The 25325-nt window shown below is 33.9% G+C and overlaps 3 protein-coding genes across 6 annotated transcripts; all 3 read right to left on the minus strand.

Annotated features, from left to right (window-relative positions):
- Nucleotides 1–98: 98 nt before the first annotated feature.
- LOC107872641 (polygalacturonase At1g48100) lies at nucleotides 99–2682 on the minus strand. The gene is made up of 6 exons (XM_016719272.2): nucleotides 1851–2682; nucleotides 1598–1765; nucleotides 1472–1516; nucleotides 1175–1382; nucleotides 1015–1096; nucleotides 99–763 (listed from the first exon to the last, which is right to left on the minus strand). Exons 1-6 carry the CDS (start codon nucleotides 2274–2276, stop codon nucleotides 262–264), a joined length of 1431 nt encoding a protein of 476 aa, XP_016574758.2. The 5' UTR covers nucleotides 2277–2682; the 3' UTR covers nucleotides 99–261.
- A 4935-nt stretch (nucleotides 2683–7617) lies between these two features.
- On the minus strand, nucleotides 7618–12158 carry LOC107871180 (zinc finger CCCH domain-containing protein 3). Of its 2 annotated transcripts, none has more exons than XR_007043627.1 (6): nucleotides 11830–12124; nucleotides 11691–11755; nucleotides 10355–10439; nucleotides 8840–8905; nucleotides 8245–8647; nucleotides 7618–8165 (listed from the first exon to the last, which is right to left on the minus strand). XR_007043627.1 is itself a non-coding variant. In XM_016718016.2 (6 exons), the coding sequence occupies exons 1-5, from the start codon at nucleotides 11957–11959 to the stop codon at nucleotides 8538–8540; spliced, it is 456 nt and encodes a 151-aa protein (XP_016573502.1). In that variant the 5' UTR covers nucleotides 11960–12158; the 3' UTR covers nucleotides 7618–8165. The 2 variants fall into 2 exon arrangements, 1 of the variants encoding a protein (XP_016573502.1); XM_016718016.2 differs by having other exon boundaries at nucleotides 8538–8647; nucleotides 11830–12158.
- A 540-nt stretch (nucleotides 12159–12698) lies between these two features.
- On the minus strand, nucleotides 12699–19336 carry LOC107871178 (shaggy-related protein kinase NtK-1). Of its 3 annotated transcripts, none has more exons than XM_016718014.2 (13): nucleotides 19043–19336; nucleotides 17768–17932; nucleotides 17547–17639; nucleotides 17282–17341; nucleotides 16883–17155; nucleotides 16460–16534; nucleotides 15440–15496; nucleotides 15203–15343; nucleotides 15039–15089; nucleotides 14262–14357; nucleotides 14101–14184; nucleotides 13175–13277; nucleotides 12699–13087 (listed from the first exon to the last, which is right to left on the minus strand). In XM_016718014.2, exons 2-13 carry the CDS (start codon nucleotides 17879–17881, stop codon nucleotides 13005–13007), a joined length of 1230 nt encoding a protein of 409 aa, XP_016573500.2. In that variant the 5' UTR covers nucleotides 17882–17932; nucleotides 19043–19336; the 3' UTR covers nucleotides 12699–13004. The 3 variants fall into 3 exon arrangements, with proteins under 3 accessions (XP_016573500.2, XP_047250733.1, XP_047250734.1); XM_047394777.1 differs by having other exon boundaries at nucleotides 19172–19306; XM_047394778.1 differs by having other exon boundaries at nucleotides 14101–14172; nucleotides 19043–19277.
- Between the last annotated feature and the right edge of the window lie 5989 nt (nucleotides 19337–25325).

The following is a 25325-nucleotide window of genomic DNA, read 5'->3' on the forward strand; positions in this document are numbered from 1 at the left end:
TTAGAATACATTGGTAAGTTAAAAGTTATTTACAGTCGTTGTATGTAAGTTAAATAGAAAGGAAAGGAGACGACATTCCTAAAACTGACGAAGCATTATACCATGATTTAAAATATATATTTATATCATTAACGAAGGGATACATGCTTACACTTTGAAGTTTTTAGTCCCTCTGCAACAATATTAGTAGAACTAAAACTTTAATACATACTACTTAATTACTCCATCCTTTACAACTTTCTATTCTTAGCAAATCACCTATCAGCACTGATCAGAATCACTGCTTGGCAATGACTGTGGTGTGCCTTCCAACAAGCAAAAAACTGGTGGAATTGTAAGAGTCCTTAGAGCTCCATAAGCATTCCAACAAAATGGTTCCAAGATTTTCTGTCCTTGAGCAGGATATAACTCCACATCCAAAAAAGTCAAATTTGTGCAAGGGACACTGTTACTACAAGCCAAATGCATTGGTGGACTTCTCACATCATAAGTTCCCTTTATGTTTGAGTACATCACATCAGATACGTACACTGCTGAAGTTTGATTTGCACAGCTCTTGGTGCTGCAGTAATATTGATCTAAGATTATCGGATTTCGGACACTCTCCATTCTAAGGTTGTTGAAATTGATCTTGGATACTGCTCCAAATCCTCCTTGCCATGTCTTAATCCTAACACCATTGTCTGAATACTTTATAGTTGAATCTGAAACTGTAATGTTGGATACACATGCCCGCGAATTGCGAAAGCCTAGGCTGCCAATGCTGAAAAGGGATGCAAACACAGAGTCTTTATATTCAAGAATAGGGAAAAGGGAAAGACTAGACATCTTGTTATGGGCTTAAAAGTGTTGTTCTTTATTTTTGTACAGTGGTAGGGCATACCACTTTCATTGTGGCAGTTTTGTTAGTTAATGTGCCATTTTTTAAGGTTATAAATGTGGTGCAAAATTGCTTGTTACTTTTTTGACATAAAAAGATGGTGTGATATTCAGTGTTGCAGCATTTGAATATACCTTATTCCATGACTTGGACCACAGGTCATGTTCCTTATATCAACATTGAAACAACCAGCTCCAATTGAAATACAGTCATCACCTGCAAGATAAACTGGTAGTGCTCAGAAAGAGAATAGGAAGAACCCCATCACTTACTTTCCAAGAATTTGAGATTTACCATTGGAGATTATTGAATTTCTTATTGTGACATCATTGGTGTTCTCTATGTGAATTCCATCAGTATTGGGGCTCTGAGGTGGTGCTTTTATGTAAAGTGAGTCAACGTGGACACCGCGGCAGCTGTCAAATCTGAAATGGAACAGTGGACTGTTCTTGATTTTAAGCCCTTGTACTGTCAAATTTGAGCTCATGAAGAACCTTATAGCCTGTAAAATTTTGAACATACTTTAGATTTTATGTCCTTGCCCTGAAAAAAAAAGATATATGATAGTAGTAATATGTTTTTTTTACTTACCACAGGGCTGTCACAAGGACCAGGTAAAGTTGTTCCATTTATTCCCTGTTGCATTGAAGTTCTTACATTATATACAAACTCAAAGATCCTAAAGTCAAATTTGTAAAATGGGATCAAGAAAATTACTTTATGTGGTTTGCAAGGAAGATTCCACCATTTTTCTCCTTTACCATCTATGAGTCCACCACCTTGCATTGACATGCCATCTATTCTGTAAAAGACTAGCCATTGTTTCTTACTAACACCTTTTGGCCATGAATCAGGTCCATCTGGTGGCATAATGGTTCCTTCAACCTACACCATCAAAGCAATTAGCCACTTCACCAAATTATCGAAGAATGTTTCATGTACACGAAAAAATTGAAATTTGTGACATTACCTTAAAAATTAGTCCACTTTTACAAGGTCCAGTGAAGATTGTTGACTGGATCATGAAAGAATAGTGATTTGGAACTAGTAGAATAGCTGAATCAACTTGACAAGCAGCATCCCAAGCCATCTTAAACGCTTGTGTATCATCGGTCACACCATCACCAATAGCCCCATAGGATAACACATTGAAAGTGGTTGCTGCAGAATCTTTTGGTGAATTCTTCAAATCGTCAATCGCACCCTGCGGTGCAGGGGCAGGGGCGGGGGCAGAGGCAGAGGCAGGGGCAGGGGCATGGGAAGGTGGCATTGATATTTGTGACAATGCATGAAAACGCGACACGTTGGGGTAATCATAAAACCTACAATGAACTGAACAAGCACAACAAAGCAAGAAAATAGAAAAAACCAAGAAGCAAAATCTAGTGAATTCCATAATTTTTGTCTAGCTAGTATAGCTTGTTAACTGAAACAAAGTATTTATAGAACCGAAAAGGGAAGTGAGTTAATACAATTTGGCTACTTGTTTTACTAGACCCCTTGCTAATGCTATTGAAGAATAATGTCAATTTCACTAGGCTGAAATGATCATGCTTTTTTTGTTCAGTAATTCAAAGAGCCATACTCAAAGTTCATGATCGAGTAGGTTTTCTTGTCATTATCTGTAGGTTTTTTCAGAAGGTAAAAGATATAAGGCAAGGCACCCACGTTCTTGGAAGTCAAAAAAACCAGCAAAAATGAAGTTGTTTATGTGACCACCACCTAAAAGAAAAGCACTTGTAAACAAGTTGAAACTATGCAAGTAGTTCAGTTTTTGCTGCTGATGATATGAGTATGTTACTATACAAGTTCTCAAAGTGAAATTCCCTTTTATACTAAGTGATTCTTAGTGGAAGAATGGTTCTTTTGCATGGTCGGCATTAATTTAATCATATCAAAACCGACCTATTCCAATTGCAGAATGTTTTTTCTGGTTGAGGATAAATGGAGGGTGTCCCTTGAACAAGAATAATTTAACTTGTATACATCGACAACATAAAATTCACAATTATAAGATAACTACATGCAACGACCTTACAAAGTAAGAGCTATTACGAACCTTGAAAATAGAATATGTTACTATAGTATAACCGTTTTTCTTTTACGTTGCCAGCATATATAAGTTAAATCCGAACAAGAAAAGAAAACGGATGCGTTCGGGGTAGGTATGAGATCATCATATAATAGTGAAAATCTAAAGAACCCCACGTTTTCATCCCATTACTTGCCACTTTCTTTGGTCCCAAAACTGGTAAGACTGCCCAATAGGCAATTCTTCTTTTCAGTTATTCTGATGGAACATATTATGGTTAATAACTTAACATCTATGCTTATAAATGAAGTAATTCCTTCTTAATTAATGCAAATATTAAAAATTCTCGTAACTCTCTATAATAAATTTGTTTGAACATTCGTAAGTCGTAAGAGTTTGTAGAATGTGAGAGTTACTACTTTATAATTGTACATTCATTCAAATGACGATTAAATGTAACTTTGTGAACAAAGAGATGTTCGGAAGTTTTGAAAGTTACTATCCTTAATGATTTGTCATTAATTCAAGAGTAATGTTACACTACATACATTAACTCTGTGTGTCTTCTTTCACTCTTTTGATGAATGCAACGTAAATGATATACCTATTTAAGGAGTATCATTTGAGAAATAAGAGGCAAGAAAACATAGAAAACAAAACACTCTCTCCCTTTCTTCAATTCTCTACCGTAATCTTTGTTTTCTATTCTTTAACAATTTTTGGGCAATTGGTTTGGGCAACCTCCAAGCATCCAGCCACGAGTGCACGTGTTTGAAAGTAGCCGTGGAACCTTGGAGAGCGACCGAGTCGGGCCAAAATCACTTTCAAGGCAGTGGCTTTCCACGACACAGTGTTTGTGACAACTCTCTTACTATCATTAATTTTTATCTAATATCAATATTGTAGTAATTTTTTCCAACAATTTGAAAGCGTTCCTCACCTACAATATTGATAAACCGCTATTTCTTTGAACAAATTTTTTTCTGATTTGTAAAAACTTAAGTCATTGAAAGAAAATAATTTTAAAAGATGATCACAAAGACTTTCGATTTTCTTAGAACAATTCGAAGTTGATTATGTTTTGTTTAATGATAATTCCAACATTATTACTGATTCTAATACTGTTATGATTATTGATGAATTTGCTAAAAAGAAGGTTAAACAAGATAGCAATAAAGCTGTATCACAGAATGCTTCTTTTAGTTTTCAGTTGAGAATAATACTAAAGAAATTTAAATCTCAATTTTTAGTGGCCATAGCAAAAGGATTGCATTTGTATTTTGTGGGTGGGTTTCAATTTTTGTCTGCTTGATTATACTAACAGAAAATGACTAATCACTAATCTATCACATATCCATAGTTCCATCTTTAGATTATACACCTAATTGATGAGCTCGAACAGCTTGCTCCACCATGAATGAGTCTTGTTTATACATGCATTAGGAGGCACATATTAGGGATGCAGTTTTTGTATATAGTTTACATAGAATGAGTGCATATAAAGGTTTAAGGTGTTATACTCCGTCCAATAATCAGAGGCAGAGCTAGCCTCCTTTAGGGTTCGGCTGAACCCCTTCGACGGAAAAAATATACTATCTACATGTAATTAAAATTATTTTTTATGTGGTTATAGTAGATGTTGAACCCTCTCCGATTAAGTTTTCTTTGAATATTGAACCCCCTCAGTTGAAATCCTGGTTCCGCCTCTGCCGTCCATCCATCTTTTATGGTCCATTATACTGAAAATAGTTGTCCAATTTTACTTGTTTAATTTGAAAAAATCAAGAGATAATTTATTATTTTATCCTTACTATTAAATACTATACAAAATCAACATCTTAAGGGTGTGTTGAATCAAACATGAACAAGTAAAGATAATCCGGGAAGCAGCGAGTAACTATCCACAAGTACCCACCAACTCAAGCTATGGGATCTTTTCTTTGGAAGTGGGACATTGCGTGCACCGAAAATATAGCAGTAGGTGCTTTAAACTCTGGTTTTGAGAGAATAAATGGATGCAATCTACAATCAGTGCATAAGGGTTATGGTAGGATAAATAGAATTTTTCATTCTCAAGTAATGATTTAGAGTTCGAGCGCTAGATAGAGAAAATTTTTTGGTAGGGAATGGTTTCCTCTATAATCTTTTATCCAATGCGAATTTCAATTAATCGACACCTCAATACGGATACTGCATATCGAATGAAAAATTAAAAAGGTTACAATTGAAGTCAACAGTTCTTGATAGGGATAACTAATTTTAGACACTAAGATAATTTCCTAGGGTCTCAATAAAGAAAAAGGGATCTTAAGAAAAAATATTCACCACCTAACCTAACAGTTTGTAGTAGTAGTCAACTAGCTTATCAGACGCGAGTCCTTACCTGACCAAATTTCTCCTTTTGCTCCTCGGCTTACATGGTATTAGCGGTCATTTTCAGTTGCCGTCTTTCCGTCCCAAGGAAAGGTTATTACGTGTTACTCTTACTCAGAGGCGAACCCAGGATTTGAACTTGACGGGTGCACCTTTATATTTAACATAGTAATTAATAGTGTCAAAGTTCGACATGCAGTTCTTTGAAAACTTATTAATTATAGTATTTTATAAGCAAACTTTTAATATTATTGAATATCATTAATTAGATTTAATATGAAAAAAGTGTGTTATCCATCATACTTGAATTCAATGCACTTTTATATTTTAAATAATAATAAAAAGTTTTTGAAAAATATGAAATTCGAGAGATTTGTTTGCTAGATGGTTGTACGAAAAACGTTTGGTTTAAGCCTATCTCAAACTTTAAATTACTAATTTTTTAAATAAAAAATAAGTCAATGATTAAAAGATAAAAGAAATAAATATTTACAGTACAAGATGGGGAGAATATCTACATTTTGAAGTTGGAGGGGAGCTTGTATTTTGAAATAAAATGAAAAATACATTAACAATGTTCACAATACACAAAAGAAAAAAGAAAAAGTGTAAAATTAATGATTACTAAGTAGGAATTTTTTTTTAATCAATTGATATATATATATATATATATGTATGTATGTATGTATATATATATGTATGTATGTGTGTTTGCACTTAAAATTCCAAACAGAAAACAACAAACATATAGTGTATTTGGAAAAAGAAGCAATAAAAAAATGTTGTTGTTGGGCTTCGAACTCAGTTATCACGCAATAAAAAAAACTTTAATTGGCATGCTTAACCATCTTGCCAATCAAGTCAATTGTTTTTAGGGTGTACAACATATATTTAACATAACACCCTGATATATATACAAATATACAAACTATATATATAGAGTTTTTCTCGAGGCTAGCGGGTGCACATACACCAAGGTAGGTCCGCCTCTGCTCTTACTCACTCATCTACCACCGGAAACACCACTTCATATCCGACCTGCATGTGTTAAGCATGGTGCCGTCTTATAGTGTATTACAAGTATATGATGATTGTATAGTTGTCTATAGTATATAGTAAATACACAAAAATCATACAATAATTGTTATATTAATTGTACATTGCATACGACTTCTAGTGTAAAAATCCCAAAGAAAATCTTTTAGTTGTCTTCATTCATTTAGGACCAGGAATTTCGGGTAACTAACAAAAATTTAGTTCCACTAGGAGTGGATAAAAACCCCTTATAGCCATAGGACCACTCTTTGCTTCATTGTTAATTCCCATTATGTAAAAATTGGCTTTACAAAGTCAAAAAGGCAAGCATAGTTGAATGCTTACAAGAAACAAATAGTATATTACAGAAGCATGCTTTGATACATATTGTTTTGGAATTTTGCGACTGACATTACCTTATGCTTATACATACTTGCAGTTCTGGTGTACTAGTACTATAAAATGGGGAGCTTTAATTGGTTGGAGTGGAGGAGATAATGCAAATTCTTTATGGAAACAATTGGGATAAGATATTGTTGCATGATAAAAGTTTGTAATCAAAACAAAGTGGACATACAATGACTCCATTAGTGTAAAATAACACCTACATTTATGCAAATTAAGATTAGGCTTAATTCAAGTACATTCTAAATTAATGTAAGGTTCACTTTCAAGCGAATTAGGACACAATTGGTTAACACCCCTACCCCCACCCCACCCCCACACAAAACCACTCAAGTGCTTGAACTAAATGGGGAATAGTCCTTAATTGACAAGGGGAGTGGGTCAATTTACCGATTAAAATGGATAGTTTTTTATTATGTAAACTAGTTGATTTTATAAGTGACATGAAAATAATTAAGTGATTCTTTTGTTATCAAATGAAGTCGGAAATAATTATTATTTGCAAGGATGTATGAGAATTCAATGGTTACCCCTGCCTTCAGATTTCACATATCTTTCATACTTCCAGTAATTATCTCAAAAACAAAACGAGCGACTGTAAATTAACTTTCATCATAATATCAAGGATTTAAATTATTTTGACTGAACCATATATATTTTTTACATCATCAGTGTAGTTTAACCTTCTCCAACAGGTTAGTTACCACTATAGGATATTATCAGAAAATGGTTATTGTTATAATTTAATTATAAGTACTTTACACACGGTATTTTCTCAAATTTCCAGTTGAATACCAGCGTAGAAATTAGAATACATTATTACGCATTAAAAGGAAATACCATCAACACCATTGACTGGCAAAGGAGGATAAATGTCATCCCACACAGAAAATAAACAAGATAAGTTGGTAATGTGTATAATAAACCATCTCATGTCAACAAGCACGTTGTTTACCTACCCACTTATGCTAGCTACTATACCATGAGGCAAGCATCCCCATAAACCAAGTTTTTTTCCAAGTGAAACTAGTATTAATAGGAAATGGCATGGAAGGTATAGGAACCGGTTCAGCAAGAGAGTTGCTAAACTTGGGTTCACATTGTCGATAACATATTTTGAGAAGAGGGTCATTTTACTACCAATGCTTGCTGCGTTTCTGGTTTCTATAATAACTTCATATTGGGTGTCAAGCATTTGGATTAGTAGTTGTGCTATCTAACAACCCAGTATATGTGATGCATACAATGACCTCAATCAGTTCTTTCCCTTAGACATAACTGGATGTGGATCAGACCCAGTGCCCATGCCTCCCAAATAGCTCCATGTGTGGGACATACTGGAAAAAAGTTGCAGCTCTGAGTCATGGAAGGATAAACACCAACATACTTCTACCTTTTTGGCTCTGTCTTTGTTTTTCTTCACTCTAGCTTTTCTCTTATCTGTAACAATGAAGCACAGTCAACATACCATGTGTAGAATAGTGATGTACTCTGGTGAAAGACGTGAAAAGGTCATTACATGATATTGGTTACATATCTCACACAGAAGCTTTAGAATTGATCCAGAAGTGTCTCAGACCATGGTAGATCGCCTCTTTGAAATGATAGATTTTTCAATGTAATTGTATTTACAGTATACATGTCCAACTAAGCTCTATATAAGAATAATAATACAGTCAATAAAATCCCCCGTTTCAAACTGCACACCATTCAACTGAAATTGCAGTCATCTGGTTCCTCCATAGTCTATATGTTCAATCAACCTACTCTAAAGTATATCTGAAAATAATAGTAGTAAATGAGGTGGCAGACCTATCCCCAGTCAACAAACGGGAGAGGTGGATAACCACCCTCTGGCGGAGGCCTTAGAGAGGGAGGCAGATTGCCCAGCGATGCTCCGGCCTTTTCTCTGAATATATCACCTGCTACAACCAAAAGCATCACAATTAAACTCAAAAAGAATAAACAAAAAATCCATCAAGAGCATCAGCAGATGAATTGAGAAATTGGAAAAGTCACAAGACAAGGCATTTTAAATGAAAGATGTTAAGTCATAAATGGGCAGGATATTAATGTTCATACAGAAAGAGAATAGATGCAAAATCAATACTTGCCTGGAAAAGAGGCCGAACCAAAAGGAGGTTGACTACTTGAATGAAAACCCTCTCTACTATTTTCCCCTGAGAATCGGATAAAGAAAAGGAAATCAAAAATTGCATGCACTGTGTTCTTCCCATAGCTATCAAATTCATAGGATGATTTTTCAATCAAGTATAGTCCTGATTCAAGTTTATATCCATATCAAGAATAAATACTCCACAACTGAAAAACCAAATACAGGTCACTCAATCTCCTTTAATAACTACAAGAAATGAAAACTCAAAACTACAAGACAATAAGAATTTCAAAAAATTGGTACATCATTTTGAAATCTTGAATAAAGAAATTGCAACATAACAAGATAAGTCCCCCGACAAAACGCAGATAATGCTATTAACAATCAAAAAAATGCACAGAATACTATTTGCAAGAGTGACTTCTGCACATTGCCAATTCTAAGAAATTCAAATGTTTGATTCCCAGATCTTCTTAGTGCTCTGATTTCCCAAAGTTGGATTATTTCCCTAGGATGTCTCTTTGAGAGTATTATAAGGTTCTGATGAAAAATAGTACATCCTTTGGAAGAGTGACAGGGACAAGCATTTCAGAAAACAACAAATAACAGAAATTTTGACATTGACAGCATTATATCAGTTTTCCAATTCTTTTTCAGAAATAAAACCCCGAAACCATTAGTGTTTCAGGATATATTGATCCACATATCTGTAGTTTGAACCCACACTTAATGGACAAACTTTCTCAGATGGACCCTTCAGATTTCTTGACATCATCAATTGTTAAATGAACCGAGATTGCTTAGTGAAAAGCACTTCCATTATTCAAGGGGAAAAAGAGACCGTTAAACTTGCAGAGCATACACTTTCAGGTGACAAGCCCAGAATTAAGTTAATATGGAGCTCATTATGAATAAAGCTGGTCATTGATAAGTACAAAACAGTGACAGTGAAAAGTTGCTTCGTCCAGGTTGATGCCCCAATTGGTCTAGGGTACAAAATATCCTAGAAGGTGGATATTTAGTATCCCCAAAGATGTAACCTTGTTATTTCACTTGTTTAAAGGTATTCACAACTTGCTTTGTAATAGTTCCACTTTGTGATTCACCAAATGGCGAGCAGTCTGTAAGTCAATCCAATCCCTCTGAGAAAAAAAATACAAGTAATTTCTCTGTGCAACGCTACTCATCTTCCAGCAAACTAGTTTTCCCAGAGAAACACAAGAATGTCTCACAAAATACAACAGCAACATACCCAGCGTGACCCCACGAGTAGAGTCTGGGAAAGGTAGATTAGATGCAGACATTACCCCCACCTTGTGTGAGGTAAAGAGGTTGTTCCTGATATACCTCAGTGCAAGTAAGTGTGTCTCAAAATAAAAAATAAAAATACTTATTGTGGCCAATAAGTTTAAATAGTTAGTATGATACTTGATATAGTTCTAAACTTGAGACATCAGTTGATTAACAGTAAGATATTGAATATCAGTATACACGAAACTTGCAAGAAAGATACCTGGAGGAATTCCAGTTTGGTTCACAGTTTGAGAGTTTTGCTTGGGATGATAATATTTGCAGGAGTCCCCATACTGGCAATACCCCTATGATGCATGTAAAAAATATGATCAACAATATTATCCAATAAAGGGTATCAAACACAGAATTCTTTGGAGTGTAAACTTTACCATCCCCTATACGTTATTGTGATTCCTTCAACATGTAAATAACGTGTCACATTAAATTCAATAATATAAGCAGTGTCATCTGTTCTTGTGCAATAAATCCGGAGGATGAAGTAGAGTAACATTCACTTATGCCCTTATGTCCATAACTTTGTGAATAAAGATATTATCAGTGATGTTTATCAGCATATTACTTCTTATTTTTTTCAACCATAATGATGTCAAGCTAAGTGGGCAGAATATGAAACTTGCTCTCACTCATGAATTGGGAGACACAATTATACCATCAACGCATTTTTGGGAAACCTAATTACCGTGTTACTTGACCTTCTACAGTTACCAAAGATGCTTATGTTGTAGAGTACAATACTCAAACGCTAACTACTCATTCGGACAATTCTCTGAACACAGAAGTGTGCAGTTTCGACCCCTTCTCCTATTTTCAGCAAAAAATAAAATAAAGTCTCACGTAGTTTAAAGTTAATCAATTAAAATAGATCGCGTTTAAAACCAAATAGACTGTTTAAGAAGCTAAAGCTCCCGTCACAACTTAACTGTATTCTGAAAATACTGATAGGTTTTGCACAATCTTAGGAGTACATATTTTGAGAAGAAGGCCTGGAAAACCTTCAATTCTGTTTCAAGCTATCTCAAAATGTAATAAGCTCTCTTCTTTCTTTCTTTCTTTTGTTTAAATAGTAGCAATTATGAAATGAACCAATTAAAAAGGGCAGCCCAGTGCACTAAAGCTCCCGCTATGCGTAGGGTCCGAGGAAGGGCCCCAACACAAGGATGTATTGCACACAGTCTTACCTTGCATTTCTGCCCGAGGTTATTTCCAAGGTTCAACCCGTGACCTCCTGGTCACATGGCAGCAAGTTTACCAATTACTCCAAGGCTCCCCTTCAATGAAATGAATCAATTGAACTCTAGAATATAGGGAGTCCAATTCTCACATTAAGGAGGAGGAGGATTGCAATACGTTAACTACAGCATGAGGACTCAACTACGATGAATCATCTAAATAAAAGAATGATTCATAAAACCGACATCCAACAAGTTTAGGATTGATGAAATGCAACAATCTGACTCATTTATCAACTGCATTCCTTCTCCGTCCGTATCTCAAAATATTGCGTAGTAAAACAAAGAATAAAGAGCAGTAAGTACCGTTCGAACAAAGTGATGGCAGACTCCTTTACCAAACGAATCCGGATCGTTAAATAACTGAGGATCTGTTTACCACAGAAGAAGTCTTTAACAAAACTTGCACAAGTAAAACTTGGAAATTACGAAGACAGAAACTTACTGCGTAAGGAGTCGTACCAAAGAGCTTTGGCTCTCTTATGTTGAACACCTTCAAGATGTCGCCTACGAGCCGCTGCTGTATCCTGGAATTCCTTATCGCAGTAATCGCAATAGTATTTTCCCAAAGGCATTTCTTTTTTTCTTTTTTTTCCTACTGCTTAAGGGCTTTATACGTTTAGGCTCCGGTTTGGTTTCTTATCATATGGGAGTACCATAAAAAAAAAAGCCGAATTCCTTTTTTCTTTTTTGAGGGAAAAAAGAGGGGAATTTGACTCTTCATTAGAATGAGGCGCCACGTTGTCCATACAACTTCTTTGTTAATTATATTTATGTGTGGAAACATGTATATAATGCAAGATCTAATGTATATAATTATATTCTACTAGTTAACTAGGATTTGGAAGTCATTTTGTGATGGAACCAATAAACCACGTATCCTACAAGTAAAGAAAACACTAGCGACGACAAGAGCCATCAACTTATTCCTTTTTTTTAGTATTTTTTTTTGCTCCTTGGTGACTAGACATATCTTCAATTTTCACCACTCTCATTACTTCCACCATTTTACAGTAATCTTGTTAGTGATGGAGCATAAAGTCTACGCATCGACAATGCATGATTTTTGACAAGACAACCTGCAGCATATGTAACCGACTAGAGAGATGAACTGTAACTTGATAAATGCAGCAACTACATGCTCTAACAGATTAAAGTACACTACAAGTAGAAAATAAGTCCTACATTGTCTATGCATCAAAGTCAACTGACAGCAGGCGGTATGGAAAATTGACTTTAAGGACAGTAATCATCTAAATACCAAGTGTCTCATGAGTCCAAATATGCGAATATCACAAGCGAGAAACAGCCATATCAACCACCACCCTACCACTACATTGAAATTCCATAATAATAAAAGTTCACTCAAATTGTTAAATTCTTCACCACATAATGTTACAAGCATAGGACATATCGGAACAGGATAAAAGGAACACAGGTTGAAGACTGGGTATTTGTTAAAGATCGATTTCCTACATCTGCTTTTACAAAACAAGATATTATAATAATACAAAGGACAACAGATACATGGTGATCAGGGAAAGAAGGAACAAATTGATACAGAGAAGAAACACAGCTTCAACGGGTACTCTTAAATTATTTCTATCACGAGGCAGAAACTCATAACCCAAGGGAAGGGCATTGTTTTCGGGCGTGCTCTGGAACCAACTTCAATAATATCTCTGCATGCACATTCTTCAACTCTGGTGACAAGCAAGCCAAGATTGAATAGGTTTAGGTGCAATTTATGGAATGGAGCTAATTTGAAAGAAGCCTTTTCAACAACATACCGTGAGCCTTAAAGTTAAATAAGGGAGGAAGAAAGCGCCCATTCGGCAGGCGTGTATTGGGATCACGAAGCTCATCAAAAAAGGGGTGAACCAAAGCATCCAACTGCATACAAAATCAATACGCCTATCACAATTTAGAACTAGACATAAATACTCATACAATTGACAAAATAAACTACAATATGATCACCAGAACCAAGATGAATATTTTTAAGAAAATAAGAACCTCTAAAATCATTTATACAGTATGAGACTAAATTAAAGATTTAACAGACAAACACTGGGTACAGTAATCCTCTAATCATGAAATCTATAGCTTCAACAACATATAAAGTTTCAATGAGAGAACTAAGCAAGGCCAGTTATGCTATCATACACATTTAGACTAGGAACAAGTAACAAAATGAGTAAGGGGGAAATGATCATGATGCCTGAAAATAAACCGCTTAATACTCAAAACATGTACACACCACATACTCTGTAAGTGATGTATCTAATGTTAAGTAATAAAGCAAACACAATAGCAGGATTAAGAAAACAGGTAGTCAAGATACTTTCATATAGCCCAAGAATGGGAGTATCCTGTAACCATACAGGCCTTCAACCAACGCATTGCATCATCTACTTCAAATCTTTGGATGGAAGTATTTTGAACCAGAAATCTCAAAAAGATATTTGCTAGGAGTAACCATAGCATTGCTCTTTAAGAAATTCAGTGAAGGCTAAGATAAAAAGAAGAAAGAATGGCATAATATGTTGACCTACAACTTAGGTACTCTTTTGACAAAATAATGGTCCGAGTCCAATCTTTTAAAAGAACATCACAATATGTCAACCCTGAGCAGAGATACAGAAATATGACCCGCGCATATTCTGTAAGTATGCATAGGCACAAGAGATTAGCTCAAACAAATTTGGATACTTACAGCAGCACAGCGCAAGTTAGGGGAGTACTGCAGCAGTCTTGAGACCAGATCAACAGCTTCTGGAGGCATGCGCTTATGAAATATCTATAAATCAAACATTAGAAATGTATACCTGCCAGTTCTATGAAAGGATTGGTTATGATAATTTGTATTTCAAGTACCTTGTGCCATGGATGAGCTTTAATTTGAGGAAATTTAAACTCATTATAGTTGGGATTCATGCATTTAATTTCTTCCCTAGTGGGAGTGCCCAAAACCTGCAAAATATAGTAGGAGATATAGTTTGGGCAAAGAAAAGTCAACATACGCCAGACTGACAATAAATTAAGTAGCAGGGCCATGCAAAAGGTTGTGTATCTTCTTCTTATCCATATTTATCGACGACGATAATTGAGATGATAATAACAAAGAAAGCTGTCTTGTTACGAAAACTATACTTCTACTTCTCATTCTTTGTCAAAAGAGTGAGCTCGTCTTAATTACAGAATTCCAAAGCTGAAACTGTCACACCAGCAGAAAACACATTGCGCCACAGTACTAATTCCTAAACATTCAAAAAAAAGCTCATGGGCCAGAGAGTTGAGGGCAAAGTCGCTGGGCATTTACACATTATTCAGGTTAGAACCTCCTACTTCCAGAACCAGACTCCAAAGTTTTGGTGGGATGCCTCATCTAAACTATAATTGGTCAGAAAAGCCCGTCCCACCATATCTTAGGTCATTCACAAATCATAAAAATCATAAGCTTGATTGAAATGGCAGTTTGAAAGAGGTGCTCTTCACTTAATATCAAAACTTGGTCAGAATAGCTGAGAAGCAATATTCAAGCTGAAAGCCAAGTTAATCTGTAGGTACGTTGACTTTAGTTCTTAATTACTTCTATTTCCCCTATTACACTTTGACAGGATCTTTTGCTAAGAAATCTTTACATGAGATTACCTTAATGATCTCAACAAGCTGATCAACTCCACTTTCACCTGGAAACAAAGGCTGAAAATGGAAGAAAGAAAACAATGAGATACAGAAAAGTTTCAATGTAGAACAATGTAATATGGAATATTGTCCACAAAAAAAGCTAAAATTAGGTGAAAGTAACAACCTACCTGACCAAGAAGTAGCTCAGCTAGGACACAGCCAGCAGACCAAACGTCTATAGCAGTAGTGTATTCTGTTGCACCAAATATGAGCTCAGGTGCTCTATAATACCTAGAGCAGATGTAAGAAATATTTGGTTCTCCTTTCACCTGTCAAACAGAAGAGCAGATTATCCAGTCAGAAAGCGCATGACATAGACTAGCATGTTTGAATGGACAAGAGGCAAAGAAAAATTGTATACACACCAGAACTTTAGCACTCCCAAAATCGCATAATTTAACCTGGTGTGTATGTGGGTTCACCTGCCAAAAAAAGGAGCATGCCATTGCTTCTCAGTATCCAGAGAGAAATGTGAAATCAAAATGCACAAGAACAAATAGTTCTTAATAGCATTTGCTAACAAGTTCAACAGTCATAAGCCACAAATCAAGAAAAATAAATAGAACTCTTTTCTTTCAAATAGCAAAGAAAACTTGCGTCACTGTGTGACAACAAAATTGCAGACGCATCAGTTCTGTTATATTTTGGGTCGCCTCAAGTACTTCCTCTTTCATTGTTACTTTCCAATATTCTTTAGGTTCCAGTCCCTTCAGGAGCTGATAAAGAGATATTACAAAGGAAATTGCTAGCAGGTTGATTAATTTGTGTTATGCATTATACATGAGCAAAGCAAAATAAATTGCCTGTCTGGGTTAAGGCCATAGCAAGTTCACCAAACATGCCAATGTCAGACTCTCATATAACTATCTTTGTAATAGAATCCATAACCGAATTGAAAGAAAAGATGTCAACCCAAAACATGATGAAAGCTTAAATCAGCACCGCAAAACATATTATCACCACACATCATCCACTGACAAAAAAAAGTATAAAAATGAGATCGTGGTGGGTGAAAAGTTACATTCCTCTCTCATTACATACAATAGATTGATCTAGTTACATCCTTCTATTTCTGAGTAGATCAGCAGATCAAGTAGCCAAATGCATGATTATTGACAAAGATTATAAGAAGAGTAATGAGCACATGAGGGAAGAAATTTTCTTTGAAGCAATCAACCAAATTGCATTATTCTTCTCCGTACACCAAATCATTGACAAACTTAAAAACATATATATAACACATTTTTTCCATACATTTGAAGCAAATATAAACACTAATATCTAATAACGGAATTGCAGCCCAAGAGTCACCAGCAGCAACATATTTTTTTAACCAAAAACTAAAAGGAAATAATCAGCAAAGTCGATTCGATAGATAAGTATACCAAAAGATTCTGAGGTTTGATGTCCCTGTGACACACTCCAATAGTTCGGTGTATGTAAGACAAAGCCCTGAAAATCTGGCAGACAGAAACAGCGTCGCGTACATCAGACATGTTAGATAGTACAACAACCTCAAGAAACTAATTAGCTTTCAGGAACATTAGCAATGAGGTAATTGAGGCGAAACTAGTTTCTCACTAAAAAAACACAGACGGATGGACTTTCCAGTTAAGCCTATCCTCAAGGCAAACAAAAGAACTAGATATTTGAACAATTTTGGCAACAATCTATTGTCCAACATCTCATATATGAAAACGAAGGAAAAAGAATCTCTTGTACAACAGAATTGCAGAGGTCTCATATATTGAGAGCTCTTAACAAGGAGCTACATATATGAAAACTTACTTGAAAAAAGAGCATTCTACCTGATATGTATAAAGCTTCACAAGTATCAACGGCATCCTTTGGTTTAGCTTATTGTAGTGTTTAATAACACGGTGAACAGTTTCAGGTACATACTCAAGAACCAAGTTAAGATATAGTTCATCCTTATCAGTTGTGGAAAAGAAGCAGTGTTTCAGAGACACAACATTAGGGTGGTCGAGAAGACGCATGGTCTGCAACTCACGGTTCTTATATCTCTTATCTTGAAGAACCTTCTTTATAGCAACAGTTTCGCCAGTCTCTAAGCATTTTGCCTGAGCAACCACAAATCAGAAATCACACGATTATGCACATTATATAACTCTCTCTGGGTGTAGGAAGAGTATATTGATGGGCATACATGAACAATGGCCCTTGAAATGAAGATAATAAAATAATACCTGAAACACCACTCCGAATGATCCTTGTCCAACAACACGTTCAGCCATGTAACTAATAGTCTACAATGAATCCCACCATACAAAATGCCAAGAATAAGAAAAGCAACTAGTAAAGACCAAGTGAAAGTATGCAACTAACAGCTTTGCCAATAATAAGAATATGTGTCTACCCATCAATACAAGAAGAGCAAACGCCGGAACCACCAAACTTCTCCACAGAACAACAAAAGGAATAAAAATTAAAGTGAGAGGCATGGCATATTACCTGCTTTGGCTGGCCATTTCTACCGCCAATAGTTGTCACTATTATGTGGCCTGTCTCAGTCCCATTACCGTCAACAATTGCTGCTTCCATTTCCTACAAATAAACACTCTAAATCTGATGAACAAAGTTGGAAAAGGAGAATGAAATCACCACAAAAAGGAAAGAGGATCCAATTATACAAAGGCAAAAATCAAAAAGCCTATGCTCTTCAATATGCAGACCTTATCATCCCTGATTCTCATGTCATTCATCTCCTCAGGCAACCTATCTACCCCAGCATTATGGCCACTGGATTCTTTCAAACCCGACGTAGGTGCTAAGCCCACGGAAGCCATTTCCAAGATAAAAGCCTTGCTTACTAGTTATCACCTCAAAAGGTCATTCACCTGACACAACATGACAATAAACCATAAAAAAGGGAATATCAAACTTATAAACATGATATTATCCTACAAAGTCTTTCGCTTTATCACACATCATGTCATAACGCATCGAAAATACTCCAATCAAACGTTGGAACTGACTGACATCCATGTATCTTTTACTCGCAATGACTCTACAATGAAACAACATTAAAATTTCTAACCAATTGAAATTATGTGCTCAAATACAATAAAGACCTAAAGACTCCACGTGTTTCCAATTGATTGTCAAGGAAATTTATTTTTAAAAAATTAAGCTGATCGCCCAGATAGAACTATTCCAAATAATATAGCTTTGTATTTAAGCTAATTGTAAATTATCTCGTCCCATTTCCTTCCTTATTCCCAATTATTCAAACGAAAAGTACAGAATATTACAATTCAAGCTTCAGAACAAGCTTCCCTACGTTTTTCATACACATAGCACGTCACACAACAGAAAAAAAAAATTGAAATACCACCATAAGATTAAATCAAATTTCATGAGACAAAAAAAAATAGTTTCAACAGCATTTAACCAAAGAATTCAGCTCAATATCAATGGCGCAACACAAGAAATAACTCCGATTGGAAATTACGCACCTGGTCAAAATCAAACAATTATATATATATATATGTGTGTGTGTGTGTGTGTGTGTGTGTGTGTGTGTGTGTGTGTGTGTGTATATTCCTAAGCATCTGCATAGAATTTTTTATTTTTTTTAAAAACATAGATTTGAGAAAATCGAGGGAAGAGGAAACAGTACAAATATTTTTCAGGTATTAACAGAAATTAAAGAAAAAAAAACAGATAAGAAGAAAATCACAGAAATTAAAACAATACCAATTCCAAAACAAGGTTCCAAAAAAGGTAAATATTAATAAATAAATTATACAATCAAATTACACGACTAATAAATAAATCGACTAAAAAGAATTACCAAAATTAACAAAAAGATCTAAACGGATCCATAAATAACCCGATCCATACGAATTTATATAAACACATACAACACGGATCTACCACTAACAATAACACAGCTAAACTTTCCAAAAAAAATAAAATAAATAACAAAAAATAAATAAAAACTATACCAAAGATATAAAAATGTTGAGGAGATGGAGAAGACACCGATCAGCGGCGGCTTTCCGATAAAAAATATGGCGGAGATGATAGAATCACCATGAGAGAGAAACTAAAAATAAGAGAGAGGAAAGAAGAACCTGATATTGATTGAGAGAGAGAAAGGGAAAGAGAGAGAGAGAGTTTTATTTTGCTTTTTTTGTGGGGGGAGTATTTATTTGATTAATTATAATTATAATATGTGTAATTTTGTTTAGTTCATTTTGTTCACAAGTTTTTATTGGGTTGGTAAATGCGAGGGAGGGAGAGTGAGACAGTCAAAGGTGAAGCAATGATAAATAGGAGTACATTATTATCGGTTTAATTCCCTCATGATTTTTATTAGCCACAAGGTTTAAATTAAAATTTACTATTTATACATTTAAAGGAAAAATGAGTTTGTCATATTTTTAAATATTAAAAAATAACATACATATCTTCTTTTTCTTTTTTTGGTAAAGTAGAGATGTATTGATTTAAAGCAAAAGGAGTGAGCTTAGTTCGGCTCTAATACAAACATTGCTTGACATGCAGCATGCGTCTAAATACTTGAAACAATTTTAGTGGAGTATTTTCCTAACATATCATCCGAGACAATGTGGGTTACAAAAGGGGTGTGGAGACAAAAACTTTAGAGTTATTCAAAAAAAAAATTATTTGCACCTTCCTTGATTAGAGCATCTGCTACCTTATTATGTTCTCAAAAACTATGCCGGATCAGAGATCTCCTAACCTTTGCAGAAGGATGTCTACGGTATCTTATATCAGAGTAAATTCAAAAGAATAATATTTCTAAATCTTTTATAAATCTAAATCATACCATAACAACGATAAAAACATCTTCAATTTATTTTGAGGGATTTGAAGAGGTAAAATGTACGTGGTCCTTGTCATTTGTTCAAAAATTTTAAACTACAAAATTATTAATAGTGTAATAAATATAGAAATTTGAAAAGCTATGCAAATAAAATTTATAATTGAAGTAAGTCTAATGATCGGAATTGAACCAACTTTTTACATTGAGGAAAAAAAATGAAAAATAATTTAAAGTTTTAATTTGGGCTTCTTATATTACAATATTTTATATAAAATTCATTCATAATGTGAGAATGACATTAAAATCTCGTTATTTGATCCAATGTGTTAGTTTTATTGGGGTCAACATTAATGTAGTTTTTAATGCTAATGCTAAACATTAGATACTTATATTTTAAAATATGTCTTAATACAAGCTAACATTTTGATATTTATTTTTCAAATGTTGAATATCATTATCGAATGTGAATTGAATATTATATAGGGTGCATCAAATCACGCATATCCCAAATTTTGACCGTTCAAAGCGATCTTTTAGTATGTAGTATTACGTAGTTAGACTGAAGAAGAAATATCATATAGTATATCACAATTTTTATTTATTTATTTTAATTAGAAGAAGAAATAAGTATCATACAGTATATCACAATGTTTATTTATTTATTTAATTTAATTTTAAGAACGAAAAAGGTATGAATATACCCCTAAATTTTAATAAATGGTATAAATATACCACTCATTATACTTTAGGTATAAATATACCTTTGTCGTTAATGAAAAAGTACAAATATACCCTTATCACTAACAGTAGGGACATATATGTACTTAAAGTATGATAAAATATATATATATATGTACCATTTATCATTGTTTGAGGGTATAGTTGTCCCTTTTTTATTTTAACTTTTTTATTCCAAATAATTAACTCAAACCTACTAATTGACCCAGTAAACCAACTATCCCACCAAATCTATTTTAAAACTCAAGGACGCCTATCTAACATACGCGTTGTTCCACACTTATAATGATATCACTACTAAAAAAATATAAATTTTTGACCACAAAAAATCGACCATATATGGTCAGTTTTTTATTTTCTAAAAAAGATTTTTTTTTTTAAAGCGACCACAAGTGGTTGCTTTTATATTTTATAATTTTAAAATAATTATTTCAATAATTTTTATATTAATTATTATTTCTTTTACAAATAATAAAAAAAGCGATCATTTGTGGTCGATTTTTAATTAAAAAAGAAAATAATTTTAATAGACCGACCACAAGTAGTCGCTTTTTAATTAAAATAAAAAGAAAATAATTTTTAAAAATTGGTCGGTTTTAAATATTTTTTTTATTTTAATTAAAAACGACCACAGGTGGTCAATTTTTTAAAATTATTTTCTTTTTATTTTAATTAAAAATCGATCACAAGTGATCGATTTTTAAAATTTTTTTTCTTTTTTTTTATTTTCATTAAAAAACAATCACAAGTGGTCGGTTTTTAAAAAATATTTTATTTTTATTTTAATTAAAAACAGATCACAAGTGATTGATTTATTAAAATTATTTTTTTTAATTAAAAATCGATCACAAGTGGTCTATTTTTTTATTTTTTTATTTGTAAAATAAATAATAATTAATATAAAAATATTAAAATAATTATTTTAAAATTTTAAAATATAAAAGCAACCACTTGTGGTCGCTTTTTTTTTGAAAAAAAAAACGACCACATGTGGTTGATTTTTTGTGGTTAGAAATCTATATTTTTTTAGTAGTGATATTGTTATAAGTGTGAAAAAAATGTGTATATTAGATAGGCGTCTCTTGGATTTTAAAATAGATTGGGTGGGGTAGTTGGTTTACTGGATCGATTAGTAGGTTTGGGTTGATTATTTGGAATAAAAAAATTAAAATGAAAAAAGGACAAATATACCCTCGAACAATGATAAATGGTACGTATATACCTTTTATCATACTTTGGGTATGCATATGCCCTAATCGTTAGTGATAAGAGTATATTTGTACCTTTTCATTAACAGCAAAGACATATCTGTACCGAAAGTATAACGAAGGGTATATCTGTACCATTTATTAAAGTTCAGGGGCATATTTGTACCTTTTCCCTTTTAACAAAGCAAAGGCACAATGATTTGGGTGGCAGTGTCCTTGGCAGCTTTGGACAACACTGTACTCCTTGGTTGTTATGGGTAGAGGTGTTCATGGGTCGGTTTGGATCGGTTAATGGTTAAAATCATAACCAAAATCAATTTGGTCGGTTTTTGAATTTCTAAAACCAAACCAAACTACAAAAAGAAAATAACCGTCGGTTTGGTTTCTTTTTTTTTTTTTTGGGGGGGGGGGGGGGTTATTGACTAGCCTACTTCAACCATCTCTAGAATAAACTCCCTTTTTTAACCCATAGAAAAAAGTATCACATTGAACAATTTCTCATGAAATATTTGTACGGTGATGGACAAATGACATTATAAACTCTTAAAAATCAGAAAAAACACATTAAACAAAACCGACATTGAGATGAAAAGCACCAGCTTTGTATTGTAGGCACTAAGATTATCCAACAACATACAAACACATACATGTACATTGTAAAGCAGAGCTTTATATTCTGTTGCAGTGTACTGCAAGAAGAGATAGAGTTGGACAAACTTGAGTTATCTGTTTACTTTATAGACTAGCTAGGTGAGCTAATTATATAGGGAAACGATCGAATAAACAAGGATACATAAAACTATCATTTGAACCAGGGACCATGGTAACTCGTATTGTGAAAGTTGAAGTTGAAAAAGTGAGGTAGGGGTCGTAGGGTTAACTTGTTAGTAATAGTAGGTAGAGTAGGGCTTGGGTTTGGGGCTTTGGGCAATTCGGCTAAAGTATTGGTTGGGCTAGACATAGATTAAAATTTAGCTTTAGATTAAAATTTAATAAAATATTTATATTTTATTCATAAATTATATATAAATAATTATAACACACACACATATATATATATATATAAAATTTATCGATTCGGTTTGGTTATTTTCACGGTTATTTTAAAGTAAAGCCATAACCAAACCAAATAGCATTGGTTTTTAAAAATTTAAAACCAAACCAAACGTCAGTTTTTTTATTCGGTTTACGGTTTGATTTGGTTTTTAACCAAACCCATGAACACCCTTAGTTATGGGAGCACACCTCGTGCTCACGAAAAAATGCCAGAGGACCTCAAGGGGACACCTCTCCTTCTCTTATTTCTTTTTCTTTTTTTGCACTGTAAGTTTTATTTTTATTTCAAAACAGGGAAAAGGGTTAAATATACCCCTTAACTTTGTGAAAAGATTCAAATATATCCGCTGTTACAAGTTTGATCCAAATATACCCTCGCTGTTAAACTTTAGGAGCAAATATACCCTTAAACTTTGCGAAAAGGTCTAAATATACCGTTCGTTACAAGTTCGGTCCAAATATGCCCTCGCTGTTAAAGTTTAGGAGCAAATATACCCATAAACTTTACAAAAAAGGTCCGAATATACCCTTCGTTACAAGTTTGGCCCAAATATGCCATCACTGTTAAAGTTTAAGAGCAAATATACCCCTCTGGATGTTAAATGATTAGCTGAAAATTTACAAGCCTATTTTCCCTTTTAAAAAAAAAAATAAATTTTATTGCCACGTAATTCAAATAATTACCACATCATAAAAAATAAATTCACCCAACTCTTTTACAACTTGAACCCGATCCACCAATTTGAACCAACCCATAACCCAACCTAAATTTTGTTTTCCATCATTGAGTGCCCTTTTTCTAGCAACAAGACAATATCTTTAGTAGTCATCTAAATGAGGATCATTCTTTTCATCTATCTAGCCTTTGGAGGAGAAATTACGAATCTATTCCGCGAACCTAACTGTGTAACTTGAGGCATCAAATCTGTATATTAAAGTGATTCTACTCTATCCCTCGAGAAGTTTGTTGTAAAAATTATCGATACTACTTTCAAATACTGAAAAAAGATCTATTTCGGATATGACAATCCTTTTTTTGGGGCCTGTCTCTCTCTTAGGAGCTGAAACAGCTGGAGAAGCCATGACCCTGATTCTTCCACATTTTACAATTATTTTGAAATATTTCAGTAGATTAGAGTCCTTCGCGATAAAATCAAACAACATGGAAACAAATCAAAGTTTGAAAAAATACAATATCAACACAGTATTTAAAGTAGAACACACTGGTAATAAGAAAAATGCAACATTAACATAATATTTGAAGAGTTATTGAACTGATGAAATTCGATAACATTATAAGATTGAAATTTTGATAAACAAAATTTTAGTCGGGTTATAGGTTGGTCCAAATTGGTGGGTCGGGTTATGGGTTGTAACGGAGGGTATATTTGGACCTTTTCGCAAAGTTAAGGGGTGTATTTGCTCCTAAACTTTAACAATGGGGGCATATTTGGATCAAACTTGTAACGGAGGGTATATTTGGACCTTTTCACAAAGTTTAGGGGTATATTTGCTCCTAAATTTTAACAGTGAGGGTATATTTGGACCAAACTTGTAACGAAGGGTATATTTAGATCTTTTTGCAAAGTTAAGGGGTATATTTGGCCCTTTTTCCTTCAAAATATTGAAGTATTTTACAGAGTCGTGGTTAGATCAGTTATTTTATATAAAATGGAGTATTGATCAACAGAAAATTCTCATATTCAAAGAATGAAGGTAGCGGAGAGCAGGATGTTGCAATGGATGTGTGTGTTTATCTGAAGAGATGGTATTAGAAATGAGGTTAATCAAGTCTCGAGATAAAGTTTGAGTGACTTCAGTGGAAGACAGGATGCGGAAAATGAGTTTGAGATGATTCGTACATGTGATGAAGAGATTCACCAATGCTCCCGAGATGATGTGTGTGAGGTTGATTATGGATGAATTTACGAGAGGTATCGATAGGCCTAAAAAAAAATGAGGGAGAGATGATTTGCTAAGATATGACACGGTTGAAGCTTATCGAGGATATGACCTGATAAAAAGGTGTATCAAACGCAAATTAAGATAGAAGGTTAGAAAATCATAGTGTCTTCATGCTAATAGGTAGACGTGTTGTCATTATTTGTAATCGTACAACAATAACATATCGTATGTATTCACATCTAGTGTTATTTGTAATTAGGGATGTTCATGGGTCGGTTTGGGTCGGTTATTGGTCAAAACCATAACCAAACCAACTTAGTTGGATTTTAAATTTCTAAAACCAAACCAAACCAAACAAAAAAATAACCGTCGGTTTGGTTCTTGTCGGTTTAGTTCGGTTTGGTTCATTTTTTATTTTTTTTCTTTGGGGTTTATAACTTTAGCTAATGATAAAAGTTGAAAATTAAAAAAAATTAAGCCAATCTAACATATGAGATGTTAACCGAGTGTTGTATCTCAACCTTGAAACTA

The sequence above is a fragment of the Capsicum annuum genome, chromosome 8 (assembly GCF_002878395.1).
Source record: "Capsicum annuum cultivar UCD-10X-F1 chromosome 8, UCD10Xv1.1, whole genome shotgun sequence".
Taxonomy (NCBI): domain Eukaryota; kingdom Viridiplantae; phylum Streptophyta; class Magnoliopsida; order Solanales; family Solanaceae; genus Capsicum; species Capsicum annuum.